This window comes from Malaclemys terrapin, chromosome 1 (genome assembly GCF_027887155.1).
Source record: "Malaclemys terrapin pileata isolate rMalTer1 chromosome 1, rMalTer1.hap1, whole genome shotgun sequence".
NCBI classification, from domain to species: domain Eukaryota; kingdom Metazoa; phylum Chordata; order Testudines; family Emydidae; genus Malaclemys; species Malaclemys terrapin.
The window spans coordinates 14,239,875-14,263,465 of record NC_071505.1 but is presented as its reverse complement, the minus strand read 5'-3'; the positions used below and the strand labels follow the sequence as shown (position 1 = coordinate 14,263,465).

Here is a 23,591-nt window from a genome sequence, read left to right as displayed (position 1 = left end):
ACCAGGGCGCTTCCTGGTTGGAGGCGGCTGGGGCCGGGGCACTGCGGGGAGGAGGCGGACGGAGGCCGAGGCAAGGTAGGGACGGGACGTCCGGCCATTGCGCTCCCCCTGGGACTGGCGGCTGCCCCGCTCCGTCCTCACGGCCCCGCGGCTGGTGGGTCATTGGGGAGGCGGACTCCTCCATTCCGAGCCCTGCGGGGGGGTGGCGAGCCGGGCCCCTCCACTCGCGGGTAAGGAGCCGGGGGCGGACCTTTCTGTTCCGAGGGGCTGAGGAGGCGGACCCCTCCATTCCGAGTGCTACGGGGGTGGAGCGCCGGAGCTCTCCATTGCGGGTGGGGGGAGCTGGACCCCGCCACTCACGGAGGGGGCAGGACCCCTTTCAGTTTCAAACCAGAGAAGGGGCGCAGGCCCCTCTGCTAAGCCTGTGTGTGTCTCCGCCCTGTTGGGGAGGGAGGTGGGCCTCAGCCTGGGGGGAGGGAGCAGGTGAGACAGTGTGTCAGGAGTTGGGGAGTTCTGGGGAATGGCTGGGTGGGGGGAAGCATCATTGTTGGGGGGGGGATCTGGGGAGCGGTGGCAGCAGGATGAGGGGGTTTGGTGATCCAGGGGGAGTTTGGTGTCATCGCCATTGAGGAGATGGGGGAGCTCAGATAAACTGGGGGCTCTTTGGTGTCATTGCCTTTGAGCGGCAGATGGGCTCTGTGTCAGGGCGATGGGGGCTCTCTGATAATTTGGGGGCTCTCTGGGGTTATTGCTGTTGGGGTGGGTGTGACTGGACTCTGTCAGAGTGATGACCAAGTCTATGATAACCTGGGGTCTCTCTGTTGTAATTGCTTTTGGGGATGGGGCTCTGTGTCAAGATGGCTGGGGGCTCTTTGGTGTCAGTGCTGTTGGAGAATGGGGGAGTTTGGGATAATTGAGGTCTGGATATTTGAAATAGTAATGTGAACTTTCTGGTGCTAATAACTATGGAGACTATCAAAACTCTGGGTTACTTTCTTGAAGGTGCCAGACAGCCAAGCCTTGAGTTTGAAGTGCATAGGCTTAGTATAGAACAGCCTGACTAAACAAGGTTCCGACATAGTTTGCTGCCAATATACTTCAATCGCCGTGGCACTCTCAGTTCTTGGCATCTACTGAGATTGCCAACAAAAGAGCCAGTTGTCAAATGATATTGTGGTTTTTGTGGACATCTGTCTGCAGGGAACTGGAATGAAACCAAATTTATTTCACTGTTGACTGGGGCTGGATTCAAATGAAGACAGAAATACTCTGCCTCTGTCTACCATCTCATGAACCAGTAGTGGCATAGAAACTCAGCTGCTAGGGGCTGGCTGGACTTTAGCTCTAAAGGTGAATTTTGGTGGAATGAAAGTAAATTCCTTCTCTACAACAAATAAGTAGCTTTCATGGGGGACCAGTGTTGTATAGTATCTTCACAAAAGCAGGGCTTTGGAGCGGAGCCCGGAGCTGGAGCGTGGAGCAACTCCGGAGCAGTGGGGCTGCAGGTTTTTGCCTGGAGCTGGAGCGGAGCCGGAGCACAGCTCCAAAGCCCTGCTCAAAAGAGTAACTTTTGTATGATTACTTAGTGCGTCACCAAACTTGTGTATTCTATTAACTTCTAAAGCTGCTATTGCACAGTAGAAACTCAAAATTTGTTAGGCTTACATATACTAAATCCAGGAACCAATCAACATTGCGGAGAGCCAAAAGCAATTTGCTGAACACTTTTTTGTAGTTTAAGTACTCCAGCTGTGCTCAAAGAAGAGGGTGTTGTGTTTGATTTGTGCTTCTACTGTATGCTTCCTCATTTGTGGTCAAACAATAGTATGCAGTGTTGTAACTGTGTTGGTCCCATGGTATTAGAGCAACAAGGTGGGCGAGGTAATATCTTTTATTGGAACAGGGCAGAAGAAGAGCTCTGTGTAAACTCAAAAGCTTGTCTCTCTCACCAACAGAAGTTGACCCAATAAAAGATATTACCTCACCCACCTTGTCTCATTAAACCATAGGACAGTTTCATTATTGTCAAGTTTCAGAGTAACAGCCGTGTTAGTCTGTATCCGCAAAAAGAAGAACAGGAGTACTTGTGGCACCTTAGAGACTAACAAATTTATTAGAGCATAAGCTTTCGTGGACTACAGCCCAAGTGGGCTGTAGTCCACGAAAGCTTATGCTCTAATAAATTTGTTAGTCTCTAAGGTGCCACAAGTACTCCTGTTCTTCTTTTTTCATTATTGTGAATTTTATGTTCTCTCTCGCTTGGGCATATCTAAACACCAGATAAAAGAAGTTCTTAATTTTTTTGTAAGTTTCTCTTTAATGGCACTGCCCTTAGGTGACACTGCTTGCCTGTTTTTAAACTTTAAAAAATCTTTTATATAATGTTACTGATTATAACTTCTTACTTCAGATGTAAACTGAGTGCAGTGTAAAATATTTTTAGATTACTGAAATTGCCTTTAAACCAGCAGTCCCTTTGCTCTCTCATTATATGTCTTGGAAACTAATAATTTCAGATGTTATATTTTGTTCATTTGCTGCCTGTCAGAATTTCAAATATGCCCTTGTGAAAGCTCTGAATCTGTTACCTTTTGAAGGATAATAGCAGTTTAGGCTTATGGGGAAAGTAAAATACACCAAAATAATTTATTTGCACTTAGGCTCTGTTTAGATCACTTTATCATGATTTTATGTATATAAACTATGTGGGTATATGACACACAATTGGGAAATCTGCAGGACAAAGATCCTATGGTCTTTCTGCTTCCTGATGATTGGAAATGTACATTCTATCTTATTTGAAACGTCTGTGCATCTAAGTTAAAATGGTACTAAAATTGAGTATGCACAGAACAGTAATTAGAGCTGAATTTCTAATTATAATTTTAAAGGAATCTCATACTCTTGTGCATTGTGAGATTCTACTTTGGCATTGCATGGATGATGCAAACTGCATAGAACAAGGCTATCGTATCCTGTAATTTAGTTACAACCCTGATGACATTCATGATGGTTTAGGTAGAAATTACAGTTTACAAGAGGAAAGTTCAATGTAAATGCTGATACAATGTTAGGTAGGATATGATGTATTTGGATTTTTTTTTAAGTAGGTGTGAATTTGGTGCTCTAAAGAGCTTCCTTCCCATACCTGAGGTATCTAAATGCTCCTTTCAAAGCTAAGAGTTGGGTATTGGTAGCTCAGTGACTGTGTAGGCAAACATGTCAGCATTTAAAGCTCAGTAATAACTTGCGTACCACCAAAGGATATTAGAACCTGCTTTATTCATAGAGGCAATATTGGCCAGGCTTACCTTATGCCCTATACTCTCTTCTGAAAGAGTTATTTACTGGCTAGCTACCAGAAGGCAGAAAGGACCTTGATTCAACATCTTACATGAAGATAACCTTTCTAAGGGACACACTTCACTACAAGAAAAACAATTAACAGTTTCCTGTCTGACTGAGGAGCATGTGCGTTATAACACTTCTTAATGTTGTTGGTATGTAAGAAAACAGTCTATAACTGTTGCAGAAAAATCCCCAAACATCTTTTCTATGTTTTAACAAAGCTAAGTGACAACGATAGAGGTACTTACTGCATCATTTTAACCCCCCCACCCCATATGCAGCATTATTCTTGAGGAACAGAAAGTATACTTCAGCATAAAAAATGTTAAATGATACATATCAGTTAATAGCATATCTTCAAAGAAAATATTTAGATAGTGAAATCATTTATCACTGTCCTTCTCCTCCCCACCATAGATTAGAGTTCAGGTTACAATATAGTGAAATACGCATTTCTTCATACTTAATAAACACACACTTTGTACTTAATATGTGGGCAGTGTAAAATTTATGATGACTTTAACTACTAATTTCCTTAATTTTAGGTGCTTGGATTTTGTAAATGATGTGAGGGATAACTGTTGTTGTCACTTAACAACACTGACTGTTTTTCAAAACTAAGGGTTTGTTTTTGTTTATAGAGCTCTGTTTTCCTGTCCACGTCAGCAACAGAAAGTATTGTAATACAGATACCCCTACTAAAGCAGAGCGCTATGCTAGTATGCTATTTTTCCTGTAGTGTAGACGAAACAATATCCCCCTGAAAACGCATTTGAGTGCAGGGCTCTGATTCTCCAGCTGACTCCACACATGCAGTCCCAATTGCAAGCTTGGGCCCAAATCTGTGCAACTCCAGCCATAATGATTCTCTAATATAATAACTGTAATTAGTGTAGTAAGTGATTAAATGTAGTGAATGTTACATTTGCTAATTTTGACATCAATAATCAAAAGAAAACTGACAAGACTGCAGTTCTAATGATATGTTTTAACTAGGCATTTTATTTTTGATTAAGCTGTGTGTGCTTAGATGTTCAATTGAGCAGTCATTCATGGAGAGAATCAACAGGACTTGAAATGTCAAATTTTTTCTTTACCAATTGCAGCATCTCACAACTTTGTGGTCTTTGTTTTGTTTTCTTCCTCCTCCTAAGTCTGTCCTTCTCACTTTCCATCCAGTGCACAGGGGCTGGTTGCAATATTCATTGGTGTTTGTAAGATCACAGCACTGTTGCAGTCTTCTTTCTAGGTGCCCCTTTTGCCAGTTTAGCAATTGATCCAGCAGTTGGAGTTGGCTCAACAGTACATACTATGCTCTTTCCTTTACTCTTTTGGCATTTGCTGCAAATCTGTAAATGTTATGCTCAGTCACGCTTTTAAAGAAGTTTGATAATTGTCTCTCCTTGTGTGTATTCTCTTTAGCCTGATGAGATGAAGAGAGTTGAGACTTGAAATCTGAGTCAGCAGAAGGAATTATCTGGCTTGACTAGCACAGGTGTTCAGGCTCTGCAAGTTATATTTGGTCCTGGAAAGAGGAAATAGATATTAGAGAATATTCCTTAGTTTACAGAAAGTCTATCCCTGTGCAAGTATTGAAAGAAAACTCTCTTTATAGCCTAATATATAATGGATTTTGCGTTTCTTGTTTTTGATTTTAAGTTAATTATGAGATCCAGTCATCTCAATTTTAAGTTTTCATACATCTGTATAAAATTGATCATGGAGGTTATTTAATAAACATTCTAAAGCATACTTTGCTGTGCTTTTACGATTACAAATTAACGTTGCATGTTTAGCTATGGATAAAGCTAGGCATGTATGGTTAAAAAAAAAAATCAACATCTGTCCTCCTTAGATGTCTTGTTTAGGTTTGGATTTTTATTTTTGACAAGTGTGATGGTTTACACTCACTAGATGGAGTTGTCACTTTTCAAGACTTGGTTTCTTGGAGGATGGGGGGGGGGGGGGGAGAGTATTAGAAGTTAGTGCCAAAACCATATTTATTTACTAAATTTTGTGTGTGGTCATCTCATTATAGAATACTTTTTACTGCATCTTACTGCTAACTGAATTTACTTGGGAAGAAGTATGACTTTTATAATAACGCTACATCTACTAGAAAAAATGTGCTCAATCTTGTGTTTCATGCCTGATGAACATTTATTACCCATAAGGGAGCAGTTACAGTTTATGAATTAGTCTTTGAAGACCTACTAGAATGACTCTTACAAGAAAGTGAGAATATTAGAAGATTAAATTTCAAGAATGTTGTTTCATATCATAAAACAATGAAATCCAAGAATTAACAAAGACACTTTTTTTGCGAGGTTTCTTTCTTTAATTTTTTTTTTTTAAAGAAAGGGGGTGACAAACTAACAAGGAAAATAACTTATTTTGAAAGAATCATTTTTAATTGTTTGGGTATAAGTTGTGAGAATAATACCCTTTTCTTTCTTTGTTCAGGACATGTATACCTCTGAGAAACCTTTTCCAAGAAGATACCTTGGTTCTATACCTGCCTCGCGCTATATGCAAAGAAGTTTCCAGTCATGAGTGAGTAAATTCCTTTATCTGACCATATCTTCATAATAGTCAGAGTTGAAAGTAAGGATTTGTAAAACTTGTTTCATAGTTTAAAAGAAACCTGTGCCTCTGTATTAGGTTTTGAAAGTTCCTCTTTCACAAAAAATGTTTAGGTAGAATTTACATCTGAAAAGCTTCCTCTTTCATTTTAAAAAGAATAAGCCAAGGGTTAGTCAAGATGATTCTTAAAGCAAAGAAAAATTGATTTATTGATTAGAATGTATATTATGAACAATAAAATATGGTAATTTATTTGTTTTTTATAAGAGTTGCTATGCTGACAAGACTTTTGGTATAATTTAGGGAGGAAAATTCTGAAACAAGTTGATCTTGTTCATTTGAATCAAATATGCCACAGGCTTTGAGCTAGAAAATGTCTTTGTGCTACTAAAGAACTCCAAAATATGTGGGTGTCCACTAAATTAGAATATTTGGTACAAATCCAGCATAAAATGAAGGGATTTCATTTAAGGGAACAGGGAAATATATTAAACAAGTTTCAGTGAAAAGGTGTTAAAGCAAATGTGCTTTGGCCTGTGTTTAGGAGGCCTGAGCTGGAGAATCTGATGATTAGTCTGGCAAAAAATAGAGAAGGAAGGAAGCCAAAAGCTCCAGTATCAGACCTAAGGCCATATCTGATTGTGGAGATTTCTCTTTTGTTCCTTTTCTAGCAAATTAAGGTGTATTTTTTTTAAAGATAAAGGTGAGTTGTTTATTAGGGAGTTTCACACTGGTAAGACCTAGTAAAATCCATGACAGCAACACTATCTGGAGTTACATTCCATAGAAACTACAGTGAAACCTCTTAGTACAGCCCTTTTACAATTACAAGTATTATGTAATCAGAAGGCAATATCAAGTTTAGTTCAAGACTTAATTTGCTTCTAAATTGTGAGTCCACTGGTTTATGTCTTGTTTTAAGTCTATTACTTCACTTCCCAGTACAAAGAACCACAATGGTATTCCTCTTTCTACCTGTGTGAGCAATAGCTAACTAATAAAACCATGTCCATGAAGTCTTCATTAACAACATGGGCATGCACAGAACCTCTGACCTGGATCCCCCGCCTGTTGAACACATTGGCAAAAGTCCCATTCATTTCTAACATGGCCCTTGCTTATATTGCTTTGTTTGAAGAAAAACCGGTGTTAATTTCAGCTCCATTCAAAACAAGGGAAAAACTATTTTTTCTTGTCAATTAGAAAAGGGCAAAACTGATAGAGTAAATATTAATTGATCTGCTCCCCATATCCCCCTCAAAAAGACTGCAGCTATCTAAAAAGAATTATCAGGTTAATTTATTAAATTTTAAGTGTTGTTATTTAGCTGCTACTGTGGTTGGATGCTGTTTCTTTATGTAAAATTAGTAAAATGTTTTCTCCTGCACACAGCAGTTTGCATGGGATCTGGTTCTGTTTAAAGCATTTATATTATTGCATAAATAACACCCTTCACTGATGATTCTTATTAAATATACCAAGCATTCCATAAACTTGACTATACCAGTTTGTCAAACGCTGCTAGATTAGTCTTCCTTGATCTGATACAGCATCAAGGACACTGTCAGTGCATGGTGAAGTGTGGATATTTGTTTTGTCTGATAAATTTTATTTCCTCTCAGAGCGTAGTTGCTATGTCAGTCTGGTTCATAAAGTACAGTATTCTTGTGATTGTTGCTTATAGAGTCATTGCAGGTTTTGTAACAATGAATGATTTCAGAGGGAGTTTTGGTTGATTATGGACTGGAGGATTTGGTCTGATATTGGAAGCATAAGAAGTCCATTCTGCAAATCAGTTCAGATAAAAGTTAATACTAGCATTGCTAAGGCCAACGTTGTCAACCATGACCACAGATTTAGGGTGCTAGTCTGAGGTACTTTAGACTGATTTTTCAGAAGTGCTGAGTGGGAGCTATGAATGCTCAGCACCTTTTGAATATCTGACCTCACGCATCTCAAGTTGGACATCTGAAATCAGTGTCTGTTTCTGAAAATTGGCCAGTTTTGATTTATTGGCATTAATGTTACTCAGTATGTAGTCACCTGTATTCAGGGGAGCAGCATATCTCTCGGTCAGGTGAAGATGCTCCTTTCCATGGTAAGTCATGGATTTCAAGGACAGAGTTGTAAAGATGCCTTTTCCTCTAAATGAGATTAGAGGAGAATGTTTATTTACAGATGTTAGCTGTAGGAAGTATTACAACTCTACTGGCTGGAGGAAGCATTAGTTAAAGTTTTGCTTCCTTAAAAATGTCTTGCAGTAAGAGTTGTTCCCTATAATATTAAACTATGCTCTTCTAACTGTCTTGTAGACTCAGAGGTATTTCCCATATCAGTGAAAAGGTATTTACTTGTATCTCTCTCAACATGTAAATTATATCATTAATCACCCATGCATCGAGAAGAGCTAGGGTCTTCTATCTTCAGTCAGATACCTTAAAGTAATTTAACTATGCGGTTCTCATTTTGCCTAATTTTCACACCTGGTAGTGAAGTTCCAAATGCACATTTGATGTGTAATATAAAATATTAAAATTTCAGTCTCTTTAATTTTGCAATAAAGTATTTTAGATTATATTGTCTGTCTTACCATCTGAACAGTGTGATTGAACATAAAAGCTAACATGTAAGGCCTTGGTACTGCAGATGCTTATCAATAACTTTTTAAGCATGTGAGTAGTTTCGATTGACTTCGTTGGGACTACTCCTGGTCTGAAAGTTAAGCCTGTAAGTGTTTGCAGTATTGTGGCCTAAGTGAAGAATATCTATGGAAAGATAGAATCCATCATACACAAGTTATGGCCCATGGATAATTTTTAATTGATCATCTCACATGTTCAAATGTAAGTGGCTTTTATTGAAGTATTTGTTTCACTGGGTTGATATCTAGTGCTTTTTATACATGTCTGCTGTGTTTACAGAAAGACAATTAAATCCAGCTGTCAAATCATGCATATAGTAAAATTGTTATTTGTACGGTGTGACAACTAGATGATACATTGAAGACATGGTAAAGATATATATTATGTCGAAGATAGACTATTCTGGCTTTATTTCATATTTAAATATTTAAAGATAAATTGCTTATTGTAAAAATCCTGGCTGTACCTAATCTTGCTAAAATCCCACAAGCAGGAGTTTGTTCAATCCGTTTGTAAATTTTTTTTCTTCTTAGTGACATTTAGCTGCAGGAAACTTTACAGGCTCTCATAATTTTCCTGTGATTACAGGCTCTCTGCTTTTAGTGTTTTTTCTTTTCTTCTTTTTTTGTTGATTACTCCATTGAAGAAAGAGAAGGTCAGCGCAGTGAATTTTATTTTGAGTTGCTACGTTAACTTGGAATTTAGAAACAATGAAATTTAAATGTTAGTATTTAGTACAACAGTGTGTACTATCATTCTGGCAACAAGCTGCTGACAGTTTCATTTTTTAAAATCAATGGGATGTAGTACTAAGGCTCTTTCCTCCCTCCCCTCAGATCTCTCCAAATAAACTCTGCTGTTATAGTTATTTGGACAAAATGATTCTGCTTTGACTGTGTTTTTGTACATCAATTTCCCACACCCCCAAAAATCTTACAATGCATAAGTTTGGGAAAATAACTTGCCGTTTTGCATGCTTCAGTAACATTTCTTACTTTATAGCTATGTTGGGCTTTATATATGTAGGGCAAGAACTCTGATGTCTCCTTTATTTGGAAAGCAGATGCCACTGCAATCTAAATACTAAATATTGCTGTCTTCGTATAAGAACAGACAAGGTGGGACTAGTAATGATGAGATCTGAAGCCTTTCACTTCTTCTAGGCTAATGTACATTATAGACCAGGGGTTGGCAACGTTTGGCACGCGGCTCGCCAGGGTAAGCACCCTGGCGGGCCGGGCCAGTTTATTTACCTGCTGACGCGGCAGATTCGGCCGATCGCGGCCCCCACTCGCCGCGGCTCGCTGTCCCGGGCCAATGGGGGCAGCGTCGTGGGCCGAGGGATGTGCTGGCCGCGGCTTCCCGCCGCCCCCATTGGCCCGGGACAGCGAGCCGCGGCGAGTGGGGGCCGCGATCGGCCGAACCTGCTGCGTCAGCAGGTAAATAAACTGGCCCGGCCCGCCAGGGTGCTTATCCTGGCGAGCCGCGTGCCAAACGTTGCCGACCCCTGTTATAGACGTTGGTAACATGTTCTGTGGATAAAGTGGACTCAGCTGTCAACCTGACACTTTTTCATGAGAAATAAATTCATACATAGCTTCCCCCCCCCCCCCAAAAAAAAGGGGTGGGGGGCAAAGAGACTGGAGCAGACAGGCACCATAGAGAAAAGCATTGTGTGTACACATTTGGTCACATAGCTGCAACTGAGAACTGAATATCCTGGGCCTTTGTTTTTGTAGGGCTTCCTGGCATTTGCACATATCTTATCCTGTTAAACAGGATCTGAATTTTGGGTTATATTTTCAGTTTTTCTAAGCCAGGTTGTGTTTGGAGTGAGCTTGTAGGACTAAGTTAAGGTGTTCTGTAACACAAATGCTGGGGGAGACACAGTTCTCTGTGCTATCATGAAGTGTGAGGCTGTTATGTACTTTGTGTATTCCATATAAAGAGTTTGCAAATAACTCGAAGGCTGATTAAAAAGCTTTTTTAAAATACTTCGTTATAGCTGCTGCCAGTGAGTTGCAATAGCACATCAAAAAAGGAAAAGAGACCAAGTGGCTCATATCAAAAAAATAAACTGCATCCCTTGGAAAAAGAAAAAGTGAATTTAAATGTACTTATAATGAAGGGTAATAAGGAGCTGCCAAAGAAGATTAAGTTATACGATGTATTGAGTTATTTGTACTATCATTTTTAACAACACACAGCTTTATAAATTCGGCCTAAATGTATGTTGTATGAATGTGACTTTTTTCCAAGAGTTGTCCTAACTTCACAGGATAGTATATGTTCTTCCAGTCACTAATTTTTTCCATCTTCCTATTCTTTAGAAATATAAGTTGTTTTTTCCGGCTCTTTATCTTTGTAATTTGAAAACACTAGTCAGATATCAAAAGCTTGGTGATGGAACCATGGGGGACTCTATCCTGGGAAACAGTGACTCTGAAAAGACTTGAGCGGTCCTGGTGGATAATCAGATGATGCTGAGCTCCAAGTACAATGCTGTGGCCGAAAGGTCTAATGCAATCCTTGGATGTATAAACAGGAGACTCTTGAGCAGAGAGGTTATTTTACTCTGGAATGCTGTGTCCAGTTCTGGTGTTCACAGTTCAAGAAGGGTGTTGATAAATTGGAGAGGGTTCAGAGAATAGCCCCAAAGAATGATTAAAGGATTAGAAAACATGCCTTATAGTGATATTCAAGGAGCTCAGTCTATTATTTTAACAAAGAGAAGTTGAAGGGATGACTTGATCATAGTCTATAAGAATTTACATGTGGAACAAATAATAATGTGCTCTTCAGTCTAATGGAGAAATGTATAACATAATCCATTTGAAGCTAGACTAATTCAGACTGGAAATAAGGTGTAAATGTTTGACAGTGAGTGTAATTAATCACTGGAACAATTTACCAAAGGTTGTGGTGGATTCTTCATAAGTAGCAGTTTTTAAATGGATTGCTTGTTTTTCTAAAAAATCTGCTGTGGGAATTATTTTGGGGAAGTTCTTTGGCCTGTGTTGTATGGGAGGTCAGACTTAGATGATCAAAGTAGTCTCTTCTGACCTTGGAATCTGTGAATCCATGGACTCGGAATTCTGAAGAGCTGTAATGCATACAAATTCACAAATGCTTAGATTGAAAAACTCAAGATGTATTCACAGTGAAATAGTGGAATATTTTAGGGATCACAGTTATTTCTGGGTTGTTGAGGTTTTTTAAATAACAGGAATGAACCAGAATTCACCAGTTAAAGATAAGATAAGTAAATTGCTAAGCACTATTGCGTCTTAAAACGTCTATGATTGACAACATTCAATGCAGGGTACTTACAAAGGGAAATTTATACTGCATATTTTGATAGATTGTCATGGTCTGGGAGCTATGGGAACCACTGTGCCCCCTAACCAGTAAACTGGGCTGGCCCTTCGCACATTGCTCTGCTGGTGATTCAGCCAGCCTCTCCAGGCCCTGTTATCACCCAACATGATCGCATGTGGCAACACACACACTAACTGAGCTACCCAAGTGCTTTACCTAAGCCACTCAAAGACAAACAGCCAATTTCCCAGCTTCCCAGTCTTGCACCCTTGCTGGAATATAAACCCAGAATTATACAGTCTTGCGCTGCACAGGGATCTGTACAATGCAAGCTCATTAATATATTCGCTTCCCCCTCGACGTGGAAAAGATATGCAACAGCCTTTGTTTACAGAGCTGAGATTTTCCCAGACACGTCACTCAAAACACACTGGTTAAGATAAAACCTAAAACAAGCTTATTAACCACAGAAAGATAGATTTCAAGCGATTATAAGTGATAGCAAACATATCAAAGCAGATTACCTAGCAAATAAACAAAAATCCAGAAACTAAACCTAATATACTAGATAGATGGGATTTGAATTAGCAATTTCTCACCCTGACTGATGATACAAGCAGTTCACCCAAATTTCCATACACAGGCTAGAAATCCCTTTAGCCTGGGACCAGCACTTCTCCCAGTTCAGACTTTGTTCCTCAGATGTTTCCAGGAGTTCTCTTGTGTCGGGAGTAAGGTCAAGAGAGGATGTCACTCCCCAATTTATGTAGTTTTTCCATATGGTGGGAACCCTTTGTTCCAAACTCAGTTCCCAGTTCAGCTTGCGGGAAAAATACAGGTACCAAAATGGAGTTCAGCGTCAGGTGGTCTGGTCACATGCCCTTGCATGCCTTACTGAGTCATAGCAGCCATTACTCATAGGCTGGGTGAAACGTTCACAGGAAAGCTAAGCTCTTCTAGGGTCCATTTTCTTTGTTAATGAGCCATTAGCACTGTCTAGCTTCTTCACTGTTGTACCTGAAAGGCTAGTTGTGGGTGTTACCCAGAGTAAGTAGATTTGAAATACAAATAGAGTCAATATTCATAACGTCAGATACAAAAATGATGCATGCACACAAATAGGATAACCATATTCAGCAAATCATAACTTTTCGGATGACCTCACATGACCCATCTTGTACCAAATGCATCATAATTATGCCAAAATCATATCACAATCATATTACTATAATGAATATGGGCTGCAGTGTCACACATATCTTGCTTGAAAAGACCTGTGAACTGCCTCTTCCTGAAACTACACAGAAGAGGAATTTAATAGTAACCTGGTGTGGCAGGGTCTCAAGTCTCAAGGAGAAAGAATAGGATAATCATGTTAAGCCCAGTCATGGGCATAGTAGGAAGACAGCGGAAGTAGTTAAAAACTTAAATCTGTAATTCTAGTCACCTTTTTCACTTAAATATTTTTCCTTTCAGGGGTTAATACTTTCCTCTCTTGCTGTTTTATTCTTGGCATATTTTGCCTTTTGGTCTACTCTTCTCTTCCTTCGATCTGCAGTTTTTTACTGTAATTTCCACTCTTTTTAGATACTGACTGTGCATGGTGGGTCAGCTAGCTGGCTTCTCTGCACTTCAGAGATTGCAATCAGCGCTAGAGGGAACAGAGTGCTTACAGCAGTAGCACCATGCTAAAGGCAGGTGCCTGGCCTAAATGGGGAATTGGTGTTTAGGTCAGAATGACTAAGTTACGGAAACTTTCTCATCTTTGAGAAAAGGCCTTGACTGAGCCGTAATTAGGAAGTTCTGGAGAGAAAGCAGAGATTGGACTAAGATACTGTATCTTAATGTGTAGAGCACTTGAAAGTGGAATTTCTGTCAGCTGATATATAGGAAAATGTAAGTTACTATCACTCTTACTCCCATAATCTTTTTTTTCTGGCATATCATAAACTGTTACTTTTTAATAATACTTGTGGGTAAACTTCACTGAGATCAGTACTAGACACCTCACATAGCTGGATTATACTGCCTTTGTCTAGTGCTGTCTGGTAACTTAATTTCAGTGCTGTGCTTGAAAGTGTGAAGCACTGTCTAAGTGCTAAGTATACTTACTACTTTATAGCAAACTGTCAGACAGTCAGTTAAAGGCTGCATTTTGTGTCTGCAAAACAGTGATAATCTGTCACAATGATGAATTGCTAAAGGGAAGTGGCCTCCACAGACAAGACCCTATCCACTGATCTATACCTCTTAAGTAAAGAGTCCCAGAGCATATTATATTACGGTGTGACTTCTGTTCGAGTGGATGAGGTGATTCCACATTGACTACACCTCTATCCCGATATAACGCGACCTGATATAACATGAATTTGGATATAATGTGGTAAAGCAGTGCTCCGGGGGGGCGGGGCTGCGCACTCCGACAGATCAAAGCAAGTTCGATGTAACGTGGTTTCACCTATAACGCGGTAAGGTTTTTTGGCTCCTGAGGACAGCGTTATATCGAGGTGGAGGTGTATATTTCAACATATTTCCCTCCATTTAAAGAAAAAAACACTGCAAAAATTTGAGGAAATAACGTATTCTCTTGTGCCTTGATTTTACCCTTGCAGATAAGAAAATCCCTTTGCTGCTTGTCAGGCAAGTGGCAACCAATAGAAAATGAGCATTTTGGTAATATGCAGAGGGCTAACTCCACTTTTCACTCCATAGGACAATTATGCTTCATGCCTCTGAGGAAGTGAGCCAAATGGAGGCTTTTTTGATCATGGTGTTCCCCCTCCCCCCAGCAAATGCCTTTTTTTGTTAATCACTAGCTTTTTGAAAAGCTATTTTGTTTCCCTTATATGGGTCTTCCTTTAGACTGAAGACATTTTGTTTAGTTCAGTACGTTGCTATGTTGTTGTCTGTTCTTGGGAAGAATGGACGTTAGTGCCTGACATACAGTGACATCCTTCAGGACCCTATAGCGAGGTCAAAGGAGGAAGAACTGCCATTGTGAAATGGCAGCTCCTTCCTTTTGAATTTGTGGGCAGTTAGGCTTCTACAACCATAGTGTCTTTAGCAATATAGCATCTAATTCTAAGGTAAACTTCTGCAGCCTCTCCCTGGCACAAGGACAGCATGATTTCTCTGAAGAGGAATTGGAGGATAGCAAGTCTCACTGAATCAAGGCATGCATTTGCTGATAGATCTTGTGTATTAAGTCGGGTCTGTACTAGAGACTTCAGCTGACATATCTACATTGGTCAGGAGTGTGAAGAGGTGCATTCCCTCCCTGACCACTATACCTCTTCCGACAGAAGTCCCAACTGTAGGCACAGCTATATTGGCAAAGCTGTGCTTTTACTGGAATGCTTGTTTCCCTCCTGGAGGATGGCTTTACTTTACCAGTACAAAGTGCAGTAATGCTGGCACAGCTGTATCCTCACTAGGAGGGCTATGCCAGTATGTTTTCCAGTAAAGGTATACCATCAAAGCCTTCCAAATGTAGATCTGGCTTTAATTTTAGGTTTGGCCTATGTATTCTGAGACACAAACATGTAGTTTAGTCATGGAGGAGAAAACAGCTATTCTCCCATCTTGGATATTATCCTGTGTAGGAGCTATTACGTGGCTTGTCTAAACACAGAAGTTACACTGGTTTAGTTAAACTGGTATAACTGTATGTGGACACTCTTTCATGTTTAAAACTGGCTTCCCGCAGTTTAGCTTACCCTGGTGGGTTTAAACTGGTGAAATACTTGGCTCTCTATGAGCTGAGGGGTGAAAACATTATCCAAATCAAGATGCACTAATTTAACTAAATTTAACTTAGCACGTTTAGTTAAACTTGTACAACTTCTGGGTGTAGACCAGACCATTGACACTTGTAGAAACCTCATCTTCACCCTGAACTGTCAGGATAGCTAAACAAGGAAAGCTAGGACAACAGATCTTGTTGTGGGAGATTTCCTCTATTGGATCGCTGAGTATTGAAGGAATTATTAGTCTTTTTAGGACACATCGGTCCTCTTCAGAAATTCAGATTATTGCCATATCATCACAATAAGAGCCTGGAATAGATTATTTATGAAACATTTAAAAAAAAAAAAAGCTGTCATATCTGTTCCAAATGGCACAGGGAATTTTTTGGGTCTATAACTTTTTCAAATTCTCTATTTTTGGTTGTGATGCCTTCAAATAACTATTGCTGGCCACTTGTGATTACCGAGATCAGTGTTATGACTAATTGATACCTACACTCCTGACTCTACTATAACCTTGTCCTCTCCCTGGTGCCATGTTTAATCTAGATCCTAGATTGGGAGCTCCGTGAGGAAGGGCCTATCTTTGTACTTTTTTTTTTGTACAGCATCTAGTACAATGGGGCCTTGATTGGGGACCTTTAGACACTACTGCAATAGAAATAACAAGGCCTGGTCTATGCTAGAAAATTAGGTTGGTTTAACTACATCAGTCATGGGTGTGAAAAATCCACACCCCTGAGTAGTGTAGTTAAGTTGACCTAAGTCCCCCTGTCGACAGCTCTAGGTCAACGGAAGAATTATCTTGGGGAGATGGATGACCTGTGCCAGTGGGAGAATCCCTCCCATTGGCGTAGGTAGTTTCTACTCTGGAGCACTATAGTGGTGCAGATGCAGCATTTTAAGTGTAGACAAGCCCTAAGTAACAACAGCAGCAAAACAATTTCATGAAATATACATCAAATATCTGTCACAGATGGAAGAGAGTCATTTTATCTGAGATCCTTATCACTGGTGATAATCTGTCACATTCAGATACTTTCCAAAGATGCAGGACACAGGTGCTCACATCTAAAATACACAAAAAAATGGATAGCTCTAGATGTAAATGTTGGGGCAATGACCCTCTGTGTTCTCTTTGTATAGCACCTACCACAAAAGGATCCTGGTCCATGACTAGGGCTCCTGGGTGTCGGCAATAGTAATAATCTCTTGGTGATGTGAATTATCTTCAAATCCATTCATGAGAACATTTCCCCCTATATGTGAAGGGTTGAGAGGCTTCAGATGGGTTGAAGGGATATTTCCAAAACCAACTGATGCTGAGCAAATAGAAAGCTTTCTAATGTGAGTCATGATGTTCTTCTCCTTTTGTCTGTGCTGTTGATCAAGCTATATACAGCTTTGCACTGAAAAGACTGAGCAGTCACCATCCACCAGTGGAATAGAATTGTTGATAGCAGTAAACATTACGCAACAGCTTTTTAAATGGTTATGTTTCTTATTGCTCAGATGTTCTAATTCAGCATATCAATTTACTGATTTTAAAGCCATGCTTATTTTAAACTACGATTGATTGATTTGTGGTTAACCAAAAAGCTACACTACTCTGTGGCATTCATCGGTTCTTAACATGTTTTCTTATTGGATACAACCTCTTTGATTTGTAGCACAGATGGAAGATGCTGGGGATTGATACCATATGTGGTGTAATGCAAGTAATCCCAGCAGGATTCCACGACTGGTTCTGTTTTTGTTTAAATTTAAGATCTTTTCTTCTTTTAAACCATCTAACTTGTTGACTCTTAGCTGTTGTTCAAAGGGTATTTGCAGATGTTTTGTGCATTAGGTAGCTATGTTGCGGTGATATAATATCTAGCAGCTGGTCAAAAAGTTGTTTAATCTCTCATTGGAAAAACTATAGTTAAAATCCTTGTCTCAAAATTATACAGAAGAATGACCAGACTGGATCTCTCCCCCTTCCCCCCTCCCAGGCTATTGGCATATCTGTGCCCGCTTTGCTGGCCAAAATTTTTAAAGTGAGTAGGAAAGGATATGTAGTAAAAGCTGTTTTATCCGGCACTTCGCCAACCGGAAAGCTCTATAAACTGGTATTTCTGATCTTCATTGAAATTCAGGTTTATAGTCTGGTTGGCACGGGGCCGGCAGGGGGTTGGGGCGTGGGAGGAGGTGCGAGCGCGGGCTCTGGGAGGGAGTTTGGATGCAGGCGGGGGTGTGGGATGGGGTTGGAGTGCTGGAGGGGATGTGAGGTGTTGGCTCTGGGAGGGAGTTTGGGTGCGGGAGGGGGCTTGGGGATGGGAGGGGGTGTGGGGTGTTGGATCGGGGGTGCACTCACCTTGGGCAGTTCCCCGCAGGCGGCGACCTGTCATGGCTGCTCCTAGACAGAGGTGCGGCAGGTGGCTCCTCACACTGCCCTCGCCCTGTGCGCTAACTCCAGAGCTCTCATTGGCTGGGAACTGCACCCAATGGGAGCTGCGGGGGCTGGACCTGCGGGCGGAGGCAGCGCACAGAGCTGCCTGCCGCGCCTCCGCCTAGGAGCAGCCGGGACAGGTCACCGCTTGCGGGGAGCTGCCCAAGGGGAGTGTCACCAGGATCCGGCACCCCCTCCTGAGCCCCTACTGCACCCAACTCCCTCCCTCTTAGTTAACCGACATTTTTCACATACTGGCGCCCCCCCATGCCCACAATATGCCAGATAAAACAGCTTTTACTGTATATGGATCTTCCAGGTTATCTTACAAAGCTGAAACTGTTTTTCTGGTTTATTTTATGTAATCAGTATTTTTTTTTTTCTGAGTAGGAAAGGATACTACTATACTGTAGGATGCCCAGGCAACTGCTAATCTCGTAAATCGCTATTATAAAAGAGCACTTTGTTTTAAATAATGCATTTGTGTTTGCAACATGAGAAGATTCTTAAATGCAGTCTTTCTGGTTTACTATTTGAAAGCCTTTGGAAAATCTGCTCAGTTCTCTGGTAGAATATTGAATGATACATTCAGAACTTTTTTTCTTTTGTCTAATTCTAATTTCTCCGAATAAACTTGGAAATCTTGAATTAAAAGGTCTGTAGTTAAAATATGTTGGTGGTTCTTTTATTTTTTATTTCCTCCCTTGGTTTACATCAGGGGTCTGCAATGTTCGGCTCGCCAGGGTAAGCACCCTGGCGGGCCGGGCCAGTTTATTTACCTGCTGACGTGGCAGGTTCGGCCGATCGCGGCCCCCACTCGCCATGGTTCGCCGTCCCGGGCCAATGGGGGTGGCGGGAAGCCACGGCCAGCACATCCCTCGGCCTGCGCCGCTTCTCGCCGCCCCCATTGGCCCGGGACGGTGAACCGCGGCGAGTGGGGGCCGCGATCGGCCGAACCTGTCGCGTCAGCAGGTAAATAAACTGGCCCAGCCCGCCAGGGTGCTTACCCTGGCAAGCCGCGTGCTGAACATTGCCGACCCCTGGTCTACATAATATACAAGACCAATCTGTAAGGTTAAAACCAGCAGTTCTCAAACTGTGGCTGTGGACTCTTGTACTCCGGAGAGAGCTGGCTGATCACGTGATGCTGGATGTTTTCTTGGTTTTCAGTTGTTAAATTGCCTTAAAGTCAGCTACAGATACATCAAATACTTTCCTGGTGTTACATAGAAATGTAAGTGATTTCTGTAGTTACGAAAAAGGTATTTTGCAATACTAAATGATAGAGTAGGTAGGCCACAATGCGCTGTTTGTATATCACGATGACTGTAAGCTTACAAAAAATGTAGGTGTAATTGTTCAGGTGTGTATGTAATCTGCACAAATGTGATTGGAGATGTCTTTTGAGATGTGGTGAACAGCCATTGAAATGGCTTGAGGACTCCTGGTATATCCATGGGGAACAGTTCCATGATCTTGATCATTTTGATGACCACTGTAAATGTGGTCAGCTTGTCGTAGTCCGTTAAAAGTATTCTATTGTAAAACAGATGTAAAATGGTGCAAAATATTTTAATGGTTTTTTTTGGTGGGGAGGGAAATTTACAACCAATTGATGAACAGAAACATCTTTTGATTATTATTTTTGTTGTATTTTTATATAGAATTATGTACAAACAGTATTGAAATTATTCAAACTAATACTAAAACATAACTCAGATTCTTCTAAACCAAGACCCGAGGAGGTTGAATGGAGTGGATTAAGCACAATCTACTTCTTGAATCAGTCTAAAAATTCCTTGTCCTTTCTAGAAAACAAATTGAAAGAACTTCTGTAAATTTCTAGCCTCCTTCTAAGCCATGCATGCACATCCATATCTCACACAAATATCCCCAACCCCTTGTTACATGTGTGGAGAGTGCCTAGCACAAGAGAGATGCTCTCTCACTTACTGGGCCATTACATGTTGATGTAATACACTTAGACTTCTGTAAGGCATTTGACTTGGTACTGCATGATGTTTTAATTAAAAAACAAACTAGAATGAGATAAAATTAACATGGCACATAATTAAGGCTACGTTTTTGTCACTGATATTTTTAGTAAAAGTCATGGACAGGTCACAGGCAATAAACAAATTCACGGAAGCCCGTGACTTCTCCCTGACCTTCACTAAAAATATCCCTGACAAAAGGGGTAGGTGGGTTCAGTACCCACTGCTGCTGGGACTCTTAGGTCCCCCACTGCTGTGCTGCGTGGGAGCTCCAGGGTCCCCCTGGCCGTGGGGCTGGGCTGCTGTGGGGTCCCCTTGCCTCTGGGACAGTTGGGAGCTGCAGAGTCCTCCAGCTGCCCACCACCTGCCTGCTGTGGCTGGACAGCTGTGGGTTCCGCCCCCCCCAAGGTGGGGGCTGGAAGCTGTGTGGGTGGGGCTGGCTTGGAGCTCCAGCCCCGGGGCAGAAAATGTCACGGAAGTCAATGGAAGTCACGGATTCTGTGACCTCTGTGACATAATCGTGGCCTTATACATAATAAATAGATTAAAAAGTGGCTGCCCGGTACCAAAATGTGACTGTAAACAGGAATCATCATCAAGTTGATGTGTTTCTAGTGGGGCCACACATGTGTTGGTTCTTGGCCCTATGTTATTTAGCATTTTTATCAATGTTCTGGAAGAAAACAAAATCATCACAGATTAAGTTTGCACTTTGCAGGTGACTTAAAAACTGGGGGACTGGTAAATAATGAAGAGGACAGGTAACTGATAGAGAACAATCTGGACCACTTGATACGATGGGTCCAAGAAAACAATGTGTGTTTTAATACAGCCAAATTACTTCTTATTATTTGTATTACTGTGGTGCCTACAGGCCCTCTTCATCTAACAGAATCCCTTTATGTTAGTTGTACATGGAACACAAAGACGAAAATGTATACATATAGGGACAAAGAATGTAGGCCATAGAGTCCCCCATGCTGTAAATATCTGAGAACAGTGACTCTGAAAAAGACTTGGTGGTTAATCAGCTGAACATGAGCTCCCCATATGACTCTTTGGTGAAAAGGCTAACGTGATTCTTGGATGTGTAAAAACGGGAATCTTGAGTAAGAGTAGAGAGGTTATTTTACCTCTGTATTTGGCACTGGTGCGACTGCTACTGAACGACTGTTTAGTTCTGCTGTCAACAATTCAAGAAGGATGTTGAAAAATTGGAGAGGGTTCAGAGAAGAGCTATGAGAATGATTATAAAAGATTGAAAGACATGACATCTAGCAGAAGAGCCACATGCGGCTCTTCAGAAGTTAATATGCGGCTCCTTGTATAGTCACTGACTCTGGAAAGTTGGTTCCTGTAGCTTCAGCCCCGATGTGCCAGGGGGTGCTCACTGCTCTGCCACAGGCCCTGCCCCCATTCCACATCTTCCTGCCCCTTCCCCTGAGCCTGCTATGCCCTCGCTCCTCTCCCTCCCGCCCCCGCCCCGAGCCTCCTGCATTCCACGAAACAGCTGATCGGGTGGTGCAGGGAGGGAGGGGGAGGCGCTGGGAGCGAGCGGGGGCGGGGGACTGATGTGGGGCTGCTGATGTATTACTGTGGCTCTTTGGCAATGTACGTTGGTAAATTGACTCCTTCTCAGGCTCAGGTTGGCCACCCCTGCCATATAGTGATAGACTCAAGGAGCTGAATCTATTATCTTAACAAAGAGAAGGTTAAGAGATGACTTGATCACGCTTTATAAGTACCTATGTGGGGAATAAATATTTGATAATGGTCTTTTCAGTCTAGCAGACAAAGATAACAAGGTCCAATGGGTGGAAGTTGAAGACAGACAAATTAACATTGAAAATTAGGTGCAGCATTTTAACAGGGTAATGAACCATTGGAATAATTTACCATGGGTTGTGGAGGATTCTCCATCACTGACCATTGTTAAATCAGTATTTCTAAAAGTAATGCTCTAGTTCAAACATGAATTATTTCAGGGTAGTTCTGTGGCTAGTGTTGTGCAAAAAGTCAGTCTAGATGGTAACAGTAGTTCTTTCTAGTCTTAGAATCCATTAATGTGTTCACTGTACCTAGCACAATGGGGATGACCTCTCTGACTGGGGCCTCAAAATGCTTCTTCAACGTAATAACTAACTCCTCCATGATACGCCGGTACATTTTGCTGCATGTCTTGGGGCAAGATTGAGCTTTTAATATGTGGAATCTCACCACCTGTTGATGATACATGGATTAATGCCTTCCTTAGTTCTATTAGTATTAGTAATACTTTGCATTTTTGTGATTCCTTCTGTTGGATGATGATGTTACTGAATTAAGCCCTAATGATAGTGCTGTGAGGTAAGGACTATTCTCCTTTGAGAGATGGGGAGACAGACCCACACAATGTTTAATTGTACTTTCTCTCTCTATATTTTAAGTATTAAAAATAAATCCAAGGTTCTAGTGACTATTTGTTAATGCACCTCTAACCTGATATAACACGAATTTGGATATAACGCGGTAAAGCAGCTCTCTGGGGCGGGGGCTGCGTGCTCCAGCGGATCAAAGCAAGTTCGATATAACGCGGTTTCACCTATAACGTGGTAAGATTTTTTTTGGCTCCCAAGGACAGCGTTATATCGGGGTAGAGGTGTACCAATTCATTCAGTATTCTGTGATGCCTGATGGATAAAAAATGAAATATTAAGAAATGACAGTAAATTTTGAATGAATAGTATGTGAGACTGTTTCTTTCTGTGGCAAAATTATAACTCAGTGGAACTTCTGGCAGAAATAGTCTCAAACTTAAATTCAGTTTTTGTCCGCCTCAGCATTTTATACTCGGAGGGCTCACTTTTATAAGTTGCTGTGTGCAGGTACCTGTGCAGAGCCTCCTGAAGCCTAAAAGTGCAGGATCTGGGCCTAAGAATTTCTCTAATTTTTAGTATTTTTATCCCCATTTGTATAACATTGGTGCATCTCCACTGGAGATAACAAAGGTGATAGCAAACAGGTAGGATGGAGTCTTTGTTTAAAAAAAAAAAAATGTTGTCTAAACCTGGTTGGGTCATTGGTTGGAACATTGTGCACTCTCAAGCTAGGTCTATACTACCCGCCTGAATCGGCGGGTAGAAATCGACCTCTCGGGGATCGATTTATCGCGTCCCATCGGGACGCGACAATCGATCCCTGAATCGGCGCTCTTACTCCACCAGCGGAGGTGGGAGTAAGAGCCGCCGACGGGAAGCCGTAGAAGTCGATTTTGCCGCCATCCTCACAACGGGGTAAGTCGGCTGCGATACGCCGAATTCAGCTACGCTATTCACGTAGCTGAATTTGCGTATCTTAAATTGACTCCCCCCTGTAGTGTAGATGTACCCTCAGACTGAGGCTGCCGACCAGACCACTGAGGACAGCAAGTGTAGTGCAATCTGCTGTCTGGAAAAACAGGTAGTTCTAACCTAACAAAACTTCCACACACAGTTTGGTTTAGTTATCTTTACTTTCAGAAAAGGGAGGCCTGGCTGCCCCTGTACACCAT

General features: G+C 41.3%; 1 protein-coding gene across 3 annotated transcripts in view; it reads left to right on the top strand.

The window, feature by feature from the left end:
* The first annotated feature begins 6 nt into the window (after nucleotides 1-6).
* Nucleotides 7-23,591, top strand: part of USP6NL (USP6 N-terminal like) — a 213,217-nt gene continuing 189,632 nt past the window's right edge. Inside the window, exons 1-2 of one of the 3 annotated variants that reach the window (XM_054016532.1) lie at nucleotides 7-75; nucleotides 5,812-5,901. In XM_054016532.1, coding sequence (XP_053872507.1) covers nucleotides 5,898-5,901 — 4 coding nt within the window. In that variant the 5' untranslated portion in view covers nucleotides 7-75; nucleotides 5,812-5,897. Of the gene's footprint in view, nucleotides 231-5,811; nucleotides 5,902-23,591 lie in introns of all 3 variants that reach the window. The other 2 variants (XM_054016540.1, XM_054016528.1) reach the window with 2 other exon arrangements.